Genomic DNA, 16,474 nt, shown 5'->3' on the forward strand with positions numbered 1-16,474 from the left:
CTCAAAAGCCACAGTCTTGAAACTGGATTCTACATGAAGTCAGAGGTCCATGCCAGTAGATTCAGTTGCAGGACTGGTGCTTAAATGATGGATTTGGAGGACAAGCATAATTATCTCATATACCAGGAAGATACGGGGTGAGGAAAGATTCAGGTTATGGATATGTGATTACAGAGTTATGATGTGCAGGCATAAAGAAGACTTGATTCTTGTTTGTTTAGACAGACTGTGTAAACCAGTGGTGGGCAACTTGCAGCCCGCAGGCCGCATGCAGCCCATCAGAGTAATCTGATTGTGGGCTGCAAAACATTTTGTTGAGCGTCCTCAGGCATGGCCTCCCACAGCTCCCAGAAGCCGTGGTTCACTGTTCCCGGCCAATGGCAACTGCGGGAAGTGGCAGGCCACAGGGTATAATCAATGAGTCTTTAATTGAAAACTGCACTTTAACATTTTGAACAGAAAACTTCTAAATTCCTTCATTATTACTCATTTTTCTTTAATTTTCTTCCACCCTACTTTGTTTTAACATTCATTCTGTTTAATCAAGGAGGACTTTCCATCTTATTATTTTCAACACACCATTTTCTATTTTTATACATTTTCATATTATGTTTTTATTGATTTTAGTCAACACACATCTTTTCAATAATGCTTAGTAAATTGAAGTGTTCTGTCAATACAACTGGGAAAATCTAAATGAAAAAAAAAATAGCCCCTGCAGCTCTCCAAAGTCTGTTTGGTACTGCCTTCTAAATGTCCTTCAGCCTCAGATACAAGGGTCCTATTTATCGTGACAGGAGACAGAATGATGGGAATGCCAGTTCACGATACAAACAGCCACCTGGTTAAATTGCTGGGATGGTTTCTGGTATAGGAAATGATGGACAGTGTTCTGTGGCTTGGACTGTGACCGTACAGGACCTGTGTTCCTTCTCCTGGTCTGTTCTGACATACAGACTGTGACCAATCACTATAAAGTATTTTCGTAACCTTTTTGGGCTCCTTCGTCCACATCTCCCATTTGATTTCTAGCTTATAATAATACACAGGAGGCAACCTCTCTGACTGTGTCTGGCTGCCATTTTGTCTCTCCTCTGGAGTGGAGTTTTGGTTTTTGTCATCAAGAAACATGGAACAAACGGAGAAGGAAACATCAAAGAGGCGTGGCAAAAAGAAAACATCTTTGCTGTACCTCTTGCCCTAGCATTTTTCCATGGGAGCCCTAGTGTTTTCCGCCCTTTTTTTTCCACAGCCTTCACATTTTTTTCAGCACATTGGGAAGCTATTTTCTTCTATTCTTGGTCTATTTCCAGTCTCCAGAGCTATTATCTTGAGTTTCTCAGGCTCCCTCACTTCCCAGACGAGTAGTCAACACACACACACGCCCCTACCTTTCCTAGGCCTGTAGAGCTCATTCCCTGCAGATATTCTGACACCCAAAAAGCATAGCATTTTCTAGGATTTTCTCCAGGTGCTTCTTGGCTCCCAAGAGAGGAGAAATCAGCCATTTATTTGAGCTGAAGTGAATGAACCAGTTCACCAAAACTCATAACTTCAAAATGGAATCCACAGATTCACTCTGCTAGCTGTGGACTAGTGAGATTGCTCTGCCCCTTAGTTTCTGGTCCTCTCTCTCCAATGCAAAGGGCATCTTTTTACAGCCAGATTCCGTGGGCCCAGTTTTACTGCAGGACACTTTAGCAACTGGTGACTGCAGAAGGTCTCGTGTTCTACTGGGGAAGATATGAATCCTTCAAGAAAATGTGTGTGGAAAGAAATTTAATTCTTCTCAAAGAGATATGGCTCCAGATACGGCTCCAGTCTGTAAGGACATTCGATGCACTCCACATTTATGGCAGGCAGGCGGCCTCTGGGCTTATGAGAGCTCTGGGATAACACACATCTCTGTTGAGCAATGTGATTCTGCCTCACCTCCAACACAGAGCTGTCACCCACAAGACATGATCATGCCCATGCAGATAATCCACAACAACAGTGAATATGTAATTCATCTACCATTTTTTAAATAATTAAATGGAAATTGACAGGTGTAATTTAGTAGCTTATGCAAGCTTGACTTGAGAATAGAGTCTCTTTCTCTCATTGCCCCCCATTTTTTATTCCTTCTTCCACTCATCAGTAACAGGACTTTATACTAGTACAGTAATTAAATACCCCTGGCAGCAATAGTTGGAATGGTATCAGGTAATCGACAGAATAATAAACAGGGTTTTCACTTGCCTTAATTTTCTAATTAAACCCTAATCTTGTTACTTAGTTCATATTTAGTTAACATGATTGCTCTTCATAGCTCCTTTCACTGGAATGGATAATACTGTGATTTTCTGGCACATCTAACTCACAGCCAGTTCCAGTAACTCTGTTAATTCTAGCCTTCATACATATTTTATAGGTCCACAAGGTGAAAAGAGCCAATAACATCAATTTAAACATGCCAGATATTCCACGAAAGCAACCGGGCATTTGGAGCCTGGGGGCAGAGCGTCAATTACATTATCTATTCATGGTGAAACGTGGGTAGGAGAGAAATTGAGTAGACTTAGAATTTAACCTGCTAATTGTGCATGCAAACTTGATTTTCTGAGCTAATAGGCTGATGACATTTAGTTGTAGAAAATTGTCTATAGGATTAAAAATATAAATAAATCAACTTTCTTCTGAGTTAGGCCTTCCTTGCGTTACACTAAAGAATCAATATGCCACACTGAAAAATTGGCTTCTTTGGTCTGGTTTGTTGTTTGGGGGGGGGGGGGGTTGTTTTGTTTTGTTTTGTTTGAGCTGGAGAAAAAAGGTTTCAGCATTTCTATTAATTACTGTTAATTTTATTCTACAATCAAATCCACTGCTGTATTGAGATTTGACAATGTTTAAATGGACAACTAAGGCCTTTGAGGGCAAGGTGGCTCCTGAAGGAGCCCCAAAAGCAAAAATAGAAAGAAGATAGTGGACGGGTTGCCCCTCTTGGGTGCCACCCGATGTACTGGGGTCCCACTGAGCCCGCCCATTCCACCAGCGTGGGATCCTTCACCCAGTCCTGCTGTGCCAAGCCCTCAAGCCTCCTCTAGCACACACACAGTCAGGGCCACACCCAGCTGCAAAAGGACACTGACACTGAGATCAGCTCTGTGTGCTCAGGGATTGCCCAGCACCCAAGTGCACCCCCCCTCCCCTGCACCAGAGTGTAAACCCAAAATTGTATTGTTTTCCTCTGCACAGAAATCTCTACAGCCTAAGATCATGAAAATCGCCCCCTCCGTCAATGTGGAGGAAGATATGCACAGCTTTTCACCCCCCAGTTATGAATTGCACAAACTGGTTTATAGAAAACAAAAACAAGTTTATTAACTACAAAGAATACATTTTAAGCACCAAAACAGATTAAAGCAGATTACTTTAGTAAATAAACAAAAACCACAAACTGAGCTTAACACACTAGATAGATAGAATATAAATTAGTAGATTCTCACCCTGAGTGATAAACAGGCTGGCAGATTCTTAAAGCACAAGTCGCCTTGGCTTTCCCAGGTTTTCATATACAGGTTAAAGATTCTTGTAGGCTGGGACCATCACTTCCCACAGTTCAGTCCTTGCCCCTCAGCTTTTCCAGGTGTGTTGTTTTGGGGAGAGTGAGGTCCCCTTATAATGTCATTGTCCCACTCTTATATCTTCCCACTTGCCGGAAAGCTCTTTTGCTGTGAACTGTGTCAGACATTTTCAATTGTGTAGTACTATCTCTGAGAGGTTTCTATTGTTCACAGTTCCTGGGGTTATCCTTGTGCTTGTGTGCATTTCCTCAATCAGCCATTAACATTGTTTGGCCTTTTTACTGTTGTACCTGAAAGGCTGCTCGTGGGTGTTTTCAACCTCACAACATGTTTCAGTAACACATACATCGACAAACTTCCTAACTTCACATATGATGGTAGCACATACAATCCAATGAGATATTAATGTCCAGCAGACCAAGACTTTTTGAATGATATCTCTCTCACATGACATACTTTGTACAAAACATATCCTAATTACATGACAGTGGTGAATACTGGGGTGGCAGGGTATCACAGATAGCAACCACTGATTGCATGGGTATGTTTTAAAACAATCCACTAACTGGTATGTAAAATTGCAGGAGCTAAATCCAAGTACAGTATTGTGTGTTACCAGCAAACAAACTGGAAAATTCAAGATATTGTCTTTTGATATTTTCCTGACATCTGTATCACAGCACTTAAGTTCCCAGTTCCTTTTGTTGTAGTTTTTGAGGGACTCAGCCACTATGGTGCAGTCATGCGTCAGATATTACAGGTGAATGGCAATTACGCTTATTTAGTACTAAAATTCAAATGTCCTACACACCAAAGAAAACTTAACACTAAGTGTATGCTGTTGTTTCCTCCCCTCCCCCCATTGTTTTCCAGTCAGTTTAATATGGTGCATTACTTCTTCAGAAAAGCTGACACATTTTCACATCTTGTTCCAGTACAGATGAGGAGGAAATGTTTTCCTGGGAGAATGACAATGTGAGGGCTGACCTTTCATGCTAAAAAAGATTTTTTTATTTAACATTTGTCAGCTTTCCAGATGTGTACTGCAGAATATATGTAAGGAAAACAAGGACAAAAAAACTGCTGAGTTTGTTGTTACTTTGGTCCTTGGATTAGGAAGTTTTGTCAAGCTGTTGACAAATCTTATTTCTTAACTGAGATCAAAAACCAAGAAAAGATTTTTTTTTAAGTACAAGTCTTAAAAGATATAAAAAAACTGTAAAAGAAACAAACAAACAGAAGCTGTAGAAGTTCCTTGAACAAACATTTTCATAAGGACTAAAAACAAGTTTAATAATTTATCTTCCCTTAGGAATGAAGCAGTGTCAAAATCTTCTCTTTTTTTAGATGGGATGCTTCAACCTTTATATAAATAATATTTTTGCAAAAAATATCTTCATGAAGATAGCAACTAAGGAGAGGAAGTATGGGTTTGTGAGTAAAGCAGTGAGCTGGCAGGGTTCAGTCCCTGGATCTGCCAGAAATTCTCTGTGTGATCTTGGTCATGTAAACAGTTCACCATGTGAAAAATAAGACCATAACAATACTTATTTCTATTTTGTCTATTTAGGTTGTAATGTCTTCAGGGCAAGGATCACTTCTCCGTGTTTGTACAGTGCCCCATACAGTGGGTTTTGATGTTGGGTATGGCATTTAGATGCTACTGTAATACAAATAATCATAAATTGCTCATGGTACCCTATTAAAACATGTATTGGTCATTACTCTCCTTGAACATCATAACTTGAATAATTGAAAGAAGGTTGTTTAATATTTCCTTAAATACATAAAAGGGAAACACATACACTGATTGTATTATTATTTATTAACTTAATGCCACATTATTCGTGAGGATGGCATTTGCAGACGTGACCACACTAATGTGTTGGGGATGCTTCAGTTTTTAGGTGCTCAACTGGAGACACATTGACCTACATTTCAGAAGAGCTGAGCTACCACAACTGCCATAAAAATCAGTGGAGCTATGAAATGTCTGAAAGAGGCATAGGACGTTTCAATTATGCACCCCAAAACATGGTGCCCAATGTTTGACAAAGAGGAAGGAAGATAGACCCCAACCACAAAGAGGTTACAGTCTGTTGACTTTAATAATACTGTGCTATCTCCATAAACATTCAGCTGACTTTAATTTTAAATATGTAGGTGAGATTTTCTGTGCAGCACCACTCTTCCCATTGACATCAATGGAAATTTTACCTTTTGCTTTATTGGAAGCAGGCTTAGGCCAATGATGTGCACTGCTAACATTATTTTAATTGCTAAAACCTACTGTATAATAACCAGTTTCTGGAAGCTAGAATTAGTCTGTTGTTGTCAGCATCTATTTCAGCTCATTATGGCAGTGCAGCGAAGGCATGTACTCTAATCACTTTACTGCGCAACATTCAAGATATGTTTATTATTATAATTGGTCTCTTTTGATACTAATTCCACCACATCCTACAGCCATTCAACATAAAAATCCTCATTAAAGTTCATACTATGTATGTGTGTGTTTGTGTGTGTGTTTTCCTAAAGGTAAGTCCAATATGTTACTAGAAGTACAATTAGCTTGTGTGGACAAGTTATTCATGTATTCTTGGACAACTTGCCTCTTGTTTATACTTCATTAGGCTTTGTGCATCTCCTTTTTCCTGTCATGTAGATGTAGCCCTTTCTTCCCTCATATTTTAAGAGCACTGTCAGATCCTTCACAAAGCTGTTCGAGACTAAATTTCCTGTGTTGGCTTTTCAAGAACATTAGATTTTTTTTTTCCTTTTTAGGCTACTGTGAGAGGCAAAGGCTTTTTTGTGTTTGTATGTTTTTATCATGTTTAATTTTATTTTAAACAAATCACCACTTTTACAGCCAGGCCTACAGTTAGTTTTAGCCAAATCATCATGGGACAAATCTCACTGTTTTTATTCTTGCCAAATTCATAGTGAAGTCATTGGGAGTTTTGCCTGTGTAAGGACTGCAGTGTTTTGTCCCACGTAACTTGAGGCGTGGACATCAATACCTTTTGGAAGATTATCATAACTTACTCTGACACACATAGTCCAACCCACCCCACATTCCCAGCACTTTCAGAACTGTGTAAAAAGTAATGTTACCACAAGCACTGCCTCCAACAGAGATAAATTATGCACCTTCAGAAAAAGAGTCAGTTTTCCAGGTGGTATGTTCGGATGGGATCTTCCTATGCATGTCCCAAAACGTGGTATTCATATTCCAGTAGGTTGCACTCTTTCCTCTTAGCATTAAACCGGTGACTCTGTAGAACAGTAGTACAGTTAAGGGGCACACCACTACTAATGGAGGCCCAATTTATTCATAACGCATAACACCATGTTGCTGACCTCTAATGGACACTAAAATATAGAGGTTTTAACTCCGGGGTCCTGCCCTTATTCCTCTGTCATTTACAGGAAGAAATTGATTCTTTCTGGCTAGGTTAGTACACCACCACATCAATATTTAATGCAAAAGTATCTCTGTGTGTATCACTGCTTATCATTAATATCTTGAAGACCAGGAAGATACTAATTATATGACAATAAATGTAGTTTACGAGTGAATAAATACAGTTATAAAACTATATACTGTGATATAAAAGTGATGTTGCTGTGGAAAACTGCTAATATATAGCCTTGGTGACTGGAAAAAATGTTTTCTTTTAATAGTTTTCTTCCTTTAATGGTTATTCATTTCAGAGTGTTCCCCTGTGACTGTATATATTGTGGTTTGGTGCAGTGCAGAAGAAATTTATTCCTTTGGCACATTTACTCTTTTAATGGTTATTCATTTGAGAGAGTTTCACTGTATGACTGTATATTTTACAGTTTGGTGCAAAGGAGATTCATTCTTTTGACAGGTTTATTCTTTTAACATTTATTCATTTAAGTAGGGCTTCAGTCTGTTAGACTATTATCAAGAATCCTCTAGAAAGAAGACACTGGTCCTCCTTTCTGGTTGAACTACAAATAAGGCCCTCAAGTTGGATGCTTCAAAAGAGCACAGTGTTCTGAATTGGTAACATAGCATCAAAGTCAACAAGGCATACACTCTTCATACTACCAAAGAAACCTCATCGATGTAATTCTTAGGAAGATTTGAAATTGGATCCTAAGTTTGCTTAACACCACACTCTGTTGTAGAGATGATTTGATGGTTATTGCATGTTAATTAACTTCCAGTTGACTATCAAAATCATGTTTATTGCAGTCTTACAACTACAAATCATGCATCATATTACGAAACACTGTGATATTTAACAGTTTGTCAGCAAAATTTTCTTCAGTGTACATTTATATTTATTGCATAAACTGCACTCATTTTTTCAATGGAACTTTCATTAATAAAAGTGTATGTTTCATGTGGGAGACATTACTGGATACATAATAAAGTTACAGAGTAAGGATCAGAGAGGAGAATTTTGCTTTCTTCATTCGTGATTGTCAAATGACCCTATGCCCATAGACACCAAGGAGGTAACATATCATAAATATTAAAAATACAGTGTCTGAGTGCCAACTGCTAGAAATGAAGGAGACCACAAGTAGTCTCATGAGGATACTAGGAAGGTTTTCAGATGTTTGCTAAAGAGATGAGCAAAACAATCCAAGTCAATTAAAGAAAACAGTAAGCAGCTGCAATTTATCTCCTTAATGCTCTCCTTCTCCACTCCTCTTTTGTAATATGGCTGCAAGGCATCACTTAATCATCTGATCACGTGTAGGTCAAGTGCTTCTGGCAGAGAATAACTGTATAGAGCCTCACTGAGGATGACCAAGTGGGGAAATGAAGGGGGAAAAGCTACATATGTGTTTCCTAGGTGAACATACCTCAGCAGGAAAGAAGCAATTCATACTTGGAAATTGCTCAGGTCATTCAGGTGAGAGCTGCAGACACCACAGCAAAACTTGTATTTTAAAAATATATGTATATGTAAATAGACACACAAATGTCCTGGTTGTCATCTCATTTACATCAATGTAAATCAGAAATAACTCCTATGTAGTCAGTGGAGTTACATCAATGATAAATGAAGTCAAAATTGAGCCCTTTTTTTCCCCCTCTTCTTTTTTCTGTGGAAACCTGCTAAAGACTCCAAAAGTCCATACAAATCAATGTTGACATCTGTGTGAGCTTCCAACATCTAAACTCTACCATACTATTATTGAACTTAAGCCCTTAATGATCAACACAGGAAATAGAGGGAACTGTGTGCATTTATTTAAATGTTTTTCCCTTTGTAGTTCAAAGGCACAGTGCTACCCAATAAATAAGCTAAACTGCATACAATAGGATCTTAACGGTTAATGCCTCACAATATCTTTCTGTAGTTGATGTATGTACTAGTGTGTGAGGAAGAAAAGAGAAGATTTCTATCCCAGAATGCTTTTAATTAGATAAAGAATGTAGGCATAAACCACACACAGTACATAAATTCATGCCACATAAGTCATTTTAGGAGCTTCAGTAGATATGGAAAAGGAGAGAAAAGAAATTCTATGAATCCAAGGAAAGCTAGTATTTTCCAAATTGGGAAAGCATACAGTAACCCAGCCCATACTGATGATAGCTGTAATGTTTTTTTCTATGTAGCTTTGATATCCTCTCAGATATGCTACTGTGTTGGTTCTATAAATTCATACATATCCGTAAAGCAAATCAAGAAAACTTAATGGCCTACATTTTCAAAAAAGACTAGTGATTTGGGGTGCTTTTTTTGTTGAGTGTCCAACCTGAGATGATAATGAGTGCTCGGCACTTTACGAAAATCAGGCCTCATGAAGGTGTCTCAGGTTGGACTCCCAGAAATTGAAACACCTCAACTCACTGGTCACTTATGAAAATTTATGTAAATTTCAATATTCCTGTGTGCAACCTCTTCCCTGAACACTAAAATACTTCAGAGTTCCTGGCATTTGCTTTTCTAGTTGCTTTAAAAACACACACACAAACATATACAAATATTAATAGGATAATTCCAGCAAAATAATCTTAAAAATCAACAGCAAATTAAAATGTGGGATAACGGGGAGAACAGTTGTTGTTATTGTTTTTTAAAGTAACTCTGTTTCCTAGAATATTTCTTCTCTTCTCAGCAGTTTGTATTCAGTTTGAACTGACTAAATTTTTTGCAGGATTCCCTAAAATACAATCAGAAAACTCAAGCAAGTTCTCTTTACTGCAGTGTTCTGTCTTTTGTTATTTTTGACCTGATTTGACAGTTTACTGTCTTCTGGAGTAGGTTATTACTATGGGGAAAACGTCAATAACTTGGACATTCTGTTTTTTTTCGCTTTTTTGTTCATAGTTCCAAAGACAGCACCAGCTAATGTAAGTGGCAGAAGTGGAAGACGGCATGAATTAGTAATAGCATGGGAGGTAAGAACTCTTTTTGATTAAAGGCCCTGTTTCATATTGACTTACTGAGGGCAAAGTAAGGAGTACTGTCCTGTGGTTCCCTACAGCAAATCTTATCAAGATATGAATGTTAGGGGGCTTATTCCTTCACCCACTTACTTCCCTAGTCCTTCTTGCATGAACAGAGAGCAACAATACCCGAAGTCCAAAGGTGGAAACGATTCGATGTTTATTGGGGTGAACTTCTAGCAAGCATGATTCCAGTTTCCTTCCTTAGTGTCCCCCTTCCCAGCCTTACCTGTGTCCCTGTTCCTATTCCCCCCCTTAGCAAAACATGATTCCAATTTCCCCACCCCCACTCCCTGTTCCCATTCCCCCCCCTTACTTCCTGATTGACTTGAGTTCTGCTTAGCTATACCTTAACCAATCATTTTACTGAAATTTAACTAACCAAACCTAACATATTGTAACATGATTGTTTAACCAATTATAGCCCACCACCTTAATTAGTTTACACCCAGCAAAATTAATTATACAGCAGACAGAAACAATCACAGAACCAGACAGAGATTATACAGACAAACAATAGGGAAATGGGGACTACAATGATAGAACAACACAGAAATGAGGATTTCACATCCCAGCTATTGATAAGTGAGTTCTTGCCAGACAGGATGCTATCAAACTAAGTTTCCTTTCACATCTTCTAGGCACTTCCCTTTCTCTGGAGGTGATAGGCACTATCAGGACAGGAGTGTATTCCTAACAGTCCAATAGCACCTTATTTCAATGTGACTAGTTTGGAATGTGAGGATGTGACCGGTCGCTTCCCAGCTTATGGCTGCCTCTGCTGCTTAGCCAGAGGCCTTAGCCTAAGAACAGGGCCTCAGACTGTCACAGTGAGAGAAGGACCTTACACCGGCAGACAGTGATTTTGATTCTTTCTTTTATACCTCTATAACTAGCTAAGTGATAAGAATACACCTAAATTCTTAAGAGTATAGGCCTTTACAGACAGGCCTGCATATCTATATCCTAACAATGAACACAAAATATCATTTCTTAAACGTGTGCTAAGTTCTCAAAGAGGTTCACATTTCCATGTGATGAGAGGACATCTTCGAGAATCTACCACTCTGCCCCCAAGTAAAGTTTATTCATTTTTGCTTTCCTTCTCACTCAGTCTGCTAAAGTTGATCTGCCTCAATAGATGTGCTATGAATTCTGCACAAGATGCAGTGCTAACTCAGCATGTGAGAAAGAGACTACATCTATATTAACTCCTCCCTCTGGAAGGAAGGTAGGAGAGAACACTGAAAAGCCTACAGAGGGCCAGAGTCTTAATTGATGTAAATTGACCTAGTTTCATTCTATGCTGATTTACACTACCTGAGGATCTCTCTAACAGGTTATCTTCCCAGCCACCATCACACAGCATTCAGTTTGGCATTCTGTATTGATTTGCCCTAAACTGAAACCATTATTTCCATAACAAATAATGCAAACCAGAATGAAGCCACTTTCACCAGCCTGAGAGAATGCATTCTCCAGTTAGGCAGAAGATTTCAGTGCTTTCCCCTGTTTTCATTTAACCTTGTGTTTCCGCCATGTCCTATAAGTATCTTTCTGCTATTACTGTTTGTAACACATCACAATATGCATCACAACTTCTTACATTAGGTAAAGTCATTAGCCAAATTAGTAATAACATCCAGGTGTTTCATATGTTTTAATTATACACAGCAGAGTGAGTGCACTTAAAATTTTCTTTTCTTTTAAAAGATTTCTGCCATTTCCAGTTATATTCCCTACCTCTCCATAGGGAATTCCACCAGAAATGGTAGCTATTCTTAATAGTAACACTCAAAAATTGGATAACTAAAAATCAGAGAGTTGGATTTGTTGCTAAGGACTCATCCTGGCACTTAGAATCATGCCTTCCTCTGTGAGCAGTCTCATCCGATTCAGGGCAGATTAATCAGTGTGAGTAAGGGTGGCAGAATCAGCCACTTATTAGATACACCGGGGTAGAATCTCAGCTGGTGTAATTTGTCTTTGGTCCACTGATGTCAGTCTGCCTCACCAAAACCTATAGAAAAGACTGCCCTTACCAGGTAAGCTGTACTGAGCACAGTTCTGTTACGGCTGCTTTACATGATCACCTCTGTTAAGAAGCCAGTTTATATTTGCCCATTGTGATTGCTTCCAGTGTAATAAGGTTTAAAATATCTGCTGATTAACTGAACTTTCCTTTTTTTAGCCAGTATCAGAAGAGTTTCAGAATGGGGAAGGATTTGGATACATTGTGGCTTTCAGACCAAATGGAACACGAGGATGGAAAGAAAAAATGGTGACATCCTCAGATGCTTCAAAGTTCATCTATAGGGATGAAAGTGTGCCTCCTCTGACTCCCTTTGAGGTGAAAGTTGGTGTATATAATAACAAAGGAGATGGACCCTTCAGCCCCATTGCAGTCATCTGTTCAGCTGAGGGAGGTTAGTTTGAGAGCTTGTAAAGCTGGTCTGCGTGTCATAAACTCTATATATGCAATAAGAATAATAATTAATAGTACCGTGTTTTTCATCCATCGATCTCGGAGCACCTTACAAAGCAAATAAGTATCATTATTCCCATTTTGCAGGCAGAGAAACTGTGGTACAGGTTGGGAACATGGCTTGCTCAAGGTCACCCAGCCAGCCAGTGGCAGAGCTGGGGCTAGAACCAGGTCTCCTGAGTACCAGTTCAGTGCTCTGTTCACTAGGCTACACTGCCTCATATATAATAGTCAGACAATAGGTTTATCATATTAAATAGAGGCAGCCAGCTGATGGAAAAAAATAGATTTAATAAAAAGGTTGGCTTTGCTCCACTATTGTTTTGGGGGTCCATGTAATTCAGTATTTACAATTTATGTCAAACAGATGTTTACAACATCTGATGGTTTCATAAATTCTCAACATCAATGATTCTTTCTTGGGAAACTGGGACTAAAAAGTGCACAGCATGTGTTTTTGGTTGTTCTTTATTTTTTGCTACTTGTTATTTTCCTGTGTAAAAAGTTTGTTACTAAAACAGGGTTCACAAACTATCTTTAGTGGTCAAACACTCACTGTGAATAACAGACAATGAATACTTTATGAACAACCCAGAGCCCGAAAATTATTCTGGAGATTATTCAGCAAATATTTATGGATAAAGACTATGGGCTCAGCTAGTTGTAGCTCAGTTGGTTTCCATGGAGTTCTGCTGATTTACACAAGCAGAAGATCTGGCTCTATATTTACAGAAATCAGATTGTGAAGATTCACATATAGAAGAAAAGGCAGGCAAATATTATTCACAAGCAATTATTTGACCCACTCTAATATTAAAGGCTGGATTCAGAAACCCTCCTCATGTTGAGTAGTACTTTACTCTGCAAGTAGTGCCGGTTGCTTTTCAGTGGGACCACTTGATGTTAAGTAGAAAACTTGGAATTTTATTTTCATATTATCTCACAACAAATGGGTAACATTTTTTCTGCTAGATTACCTATTACTACCCGTCTTTCTCAGTTAAATGTATTTTTCTGATACCTTTATGCCACAGTCTAAGAAGATTGAAATTTTGATTCCTTTAAAGCAAGTGTCAGTAATCTACATGTGTTTAATTGTTTGGATCAACATTATAAAATATTCACATCACTATAAAAATGAGAACATCTTAAAATCCAAAGTAAATCAAAATGATATCTGACTTCCCAGTACTACTGGGACATTTTTGTCAATCTGCATTTGACTTTATTGTCACTTAACAGACAGTGAAGTAATATCATTTATTCAGATGTTTTTATTATTTTTAACAATCCAACTCACTGATAAGAGAAGCAATTTTAAAAAAAAGAAAATCAGAGCCTTCTATGAGGCAAGAGGAAGATATTTTGCAATGAAAAAAATTAATTTATAAATGCCACTTGTTATTTCCCTATTTTGAATAGCAAGTATTGAAAATTCAGGTTTAATAAATAGTGTTACATTTAAAGTCTGTCTGTTAGTTATTTAGAGAAAACTGAAAATGGGATCCTTGGTAATATAAAAAAGTCAGTATTTCTAAAGTTTACTTTAAAATATGAAAATTGCAAATGATAACTCTAGAATTATTAATGTATTATTAATTTTCATTTGTTTTATCCAAAGTAGAGTAATCACTTATGGGAACTCCATTTTCTTTGACACAATTCAATCATTCAAAAATACCTACCCATTATAACTTGCTAATTCAATCTGTGTCTGTGTCTGTTGGTACCTTATATGTATCCTAAGGCGCTGTACTCAAAATTAAAAGGAACAAAGAAACAGGATTTTTGTTTGGAAGCAGGTACTGAACAAAGACCAATAGTACCATATATATCAATCTTGGGGGCTGATCTGGCAAGCCCTTATTCTAACTAAAGTGCCTTCAGTAAGGATACTTGTTATTCGTAACCAGTGCTATCCACTCCTGTGTAAAGGGCCAGCAGAAAGCCCAATGGTAAGATTATCAAAAGTGACTTAGCAGTCAAATCCTTTTAGGCTCTTAAATGACTAAGGGCCAGACATACAAAGGTATTCAGGTGCCTAAAGATTCATATAGGTTTGTAGTGGGATTTTCAAAAGTGACTAAGTAGACTGGGCACCTAACTCTCTTTGACTTTCATAGAATCATAGAACTGTAGGACTGGAAGGGACCTCAAGAGGTCATCTAGTCCAGTCCTCTGCACTTATGGCAGCACTAAGTATTATATAGACCAGTGGTTCCCAAACTTGTAGCTCCGCTTGTACAGGGAAAGCCCCTGATGGGCCGGGCTGGTTTGTTTACCTGCCGCGTCAGCAGTTTCGGCTGATTGCAGCTCCCACTGGCCACGGTTCACTGCTCCAGGCCAATGGGAGCTGCTGGAAGCAGCGTGGGCCGAGAGACGTACTGGCCGCTGCTTCCAGCAGCTCCCATTGGCCTGGAGCAGTGAACCGCGGCCACTGGGAGCCGCGATCGGCTGAACCTGCGGACGCGGCAGGTAAACAAACCGGCCCGGCCCACCAGGGGCTTTCCCTGCACAAGCGGCAGAACAAGTTTGGGAACCACTGATCTAGACCATACCTGACAGATGTTTGTCTAACCTAATCTTAAAAATCTCCAATGATGGAGATTCCACAACCTCCCTGGGCAATTTATTTTAGTGCTTAACCACCCTGAGTGTCTCCTGTTCTTCTTGTGGTGTACCCAGACAATAACTGCACCACAACTAAGGTGGGACAGAGTTTGTCTGGGGCTTACCCAGGAAGGACAGCTCTGCTTTATGGGCGGGGAAGGAAGGAGGTCAGAAACTGTTGTAAAAAAAGATGCTCGGTGGTCAGCTTTGCAGCAATGACTCACCCTCCCCCCCGCCCAGGAATGTGAGGTCCGAAGGGCATAAAGGTACAAAACCTGGGTGGGGCAAGTCTCTTTGTTCCATGCAGCGTGGAAGCCAGCACCCACCCTCCCTCCCCTAGGGGAGGTGAATGGCAGGCTGGGTTAGGACCTGCTGTGGACATTAGGCTTGTCGCTCCTCTTAAAGGGGGGTCTGGGAAGGAAACCGCCCTTGCTGCAAGTTAAGCCCATTGTCCTATCCTCAGAAGTTAAGGAGAATGTTTGTTCTCCCTCCTCCTTGTAACAAACTTCTATGTACTTGAAAACTGTTACCATGTGTCCCCTCTTAATCTTCTCTTCTCCAGACTAAACAAACCCAGTTTTTTTCAATCTTCCCTCATAGGTCATGTCTTCTCTGGACTTTTTCCAATTTGTCCACATCTTTCCTGAAATGTGGCACCCAGAACTGGACACAGAGTGTACTAAAGCAGAATAATTACTTTTCATGTCTTGCTTGCAACTGTCTTTCAAATACATCCCAGAATTATGTTTGCTTTTTTTTGCAACAGTGTTACACTGTTCATTCATATTTAGCTTGTGATCCACTGTGACCCCCAGATCCCTTTCTGCAGTACTCCTTCCTCGGCAGTCATTTCCCATTTTATACTGATTGTTCCTTCCTAGGTGGAGCACTTTGCAATTGTCCTCATTGAATTTCATCCTGTTTTCTTCAGACCATTTCTCCAGTTTGTCCAGATGATTTTGAATTTTAATCCTATCCTCCAAAGCACTTGCAATCCCTCCCATCTTGGTATCGACCACAAACTTTATAAGTGTACTCTCTGTGCCATTATCTAATCATTGATGAAGATATTGAACAGAACTGGACACAGAACTGATCCCTGTGAGATCCCACTCAATATGCCCTTCCAGCTTGACTGTGAACCACTCATAATTACTCTCTGGGAACAATTTTCCAACCAATTATTCACCCACCTCATAGTAGCTCCATCTAGGTTGTATTTCCCTAGTTTATTTATGAGAAGGTCATGCAAGACAGTATCAAAAGCTTTACTAAAGTCAAGATATACCACATATGCTACTTCCCCCTTATCCACAAGGCTTGTTACCCTGTGAAAGAAAAGTTATTAGATTGGTTTGACATGATTTGTTC

At 39.2% G+C, this 16,474-nt stretch overlaps 1 protein-coding gene across 2 annotated transcripts in view; it reads left to right on the forward strand.

The window, feature by feature from the left end:
- CNTN5 (contactin 5) overlaps window positions 1–16,474 on the forward strand; it is a 955,706-nt gene that overhangs the window by 899,703 nt on the left and 39,529 nt on the right. For both annotated transcript variants that reach the window (XM_074957075.1, XM_074957069.1), the window contains exons 19-20: window positions 9,890–9,960; window positions 12,200–12,434. In XM_074957075.1, coding sequence (XP_074813176.1) covers window positions 9,890–9,960; window positions 12,200–12,434 — 306 coding nt within the window. The remainder of the gene's footprint in view (window positions 1–9,889; window positions 9,961–12,199; window positions 12,435–16,474) is intronic.

This window comes from Natator depressus, chromosome 1 (assembly GCF_965152275.1).
Source record: "Natator depressus isolate rNatDep1 chromosome 1, rNatDep2.hap1, whole genome shotgun sequence".
Taxonomy (NCBI): domain Eukaryota; kingdom Metazoa; phylum Chordata; order Testudines; family Cheloniidae; genus Natator; species Natator depressus.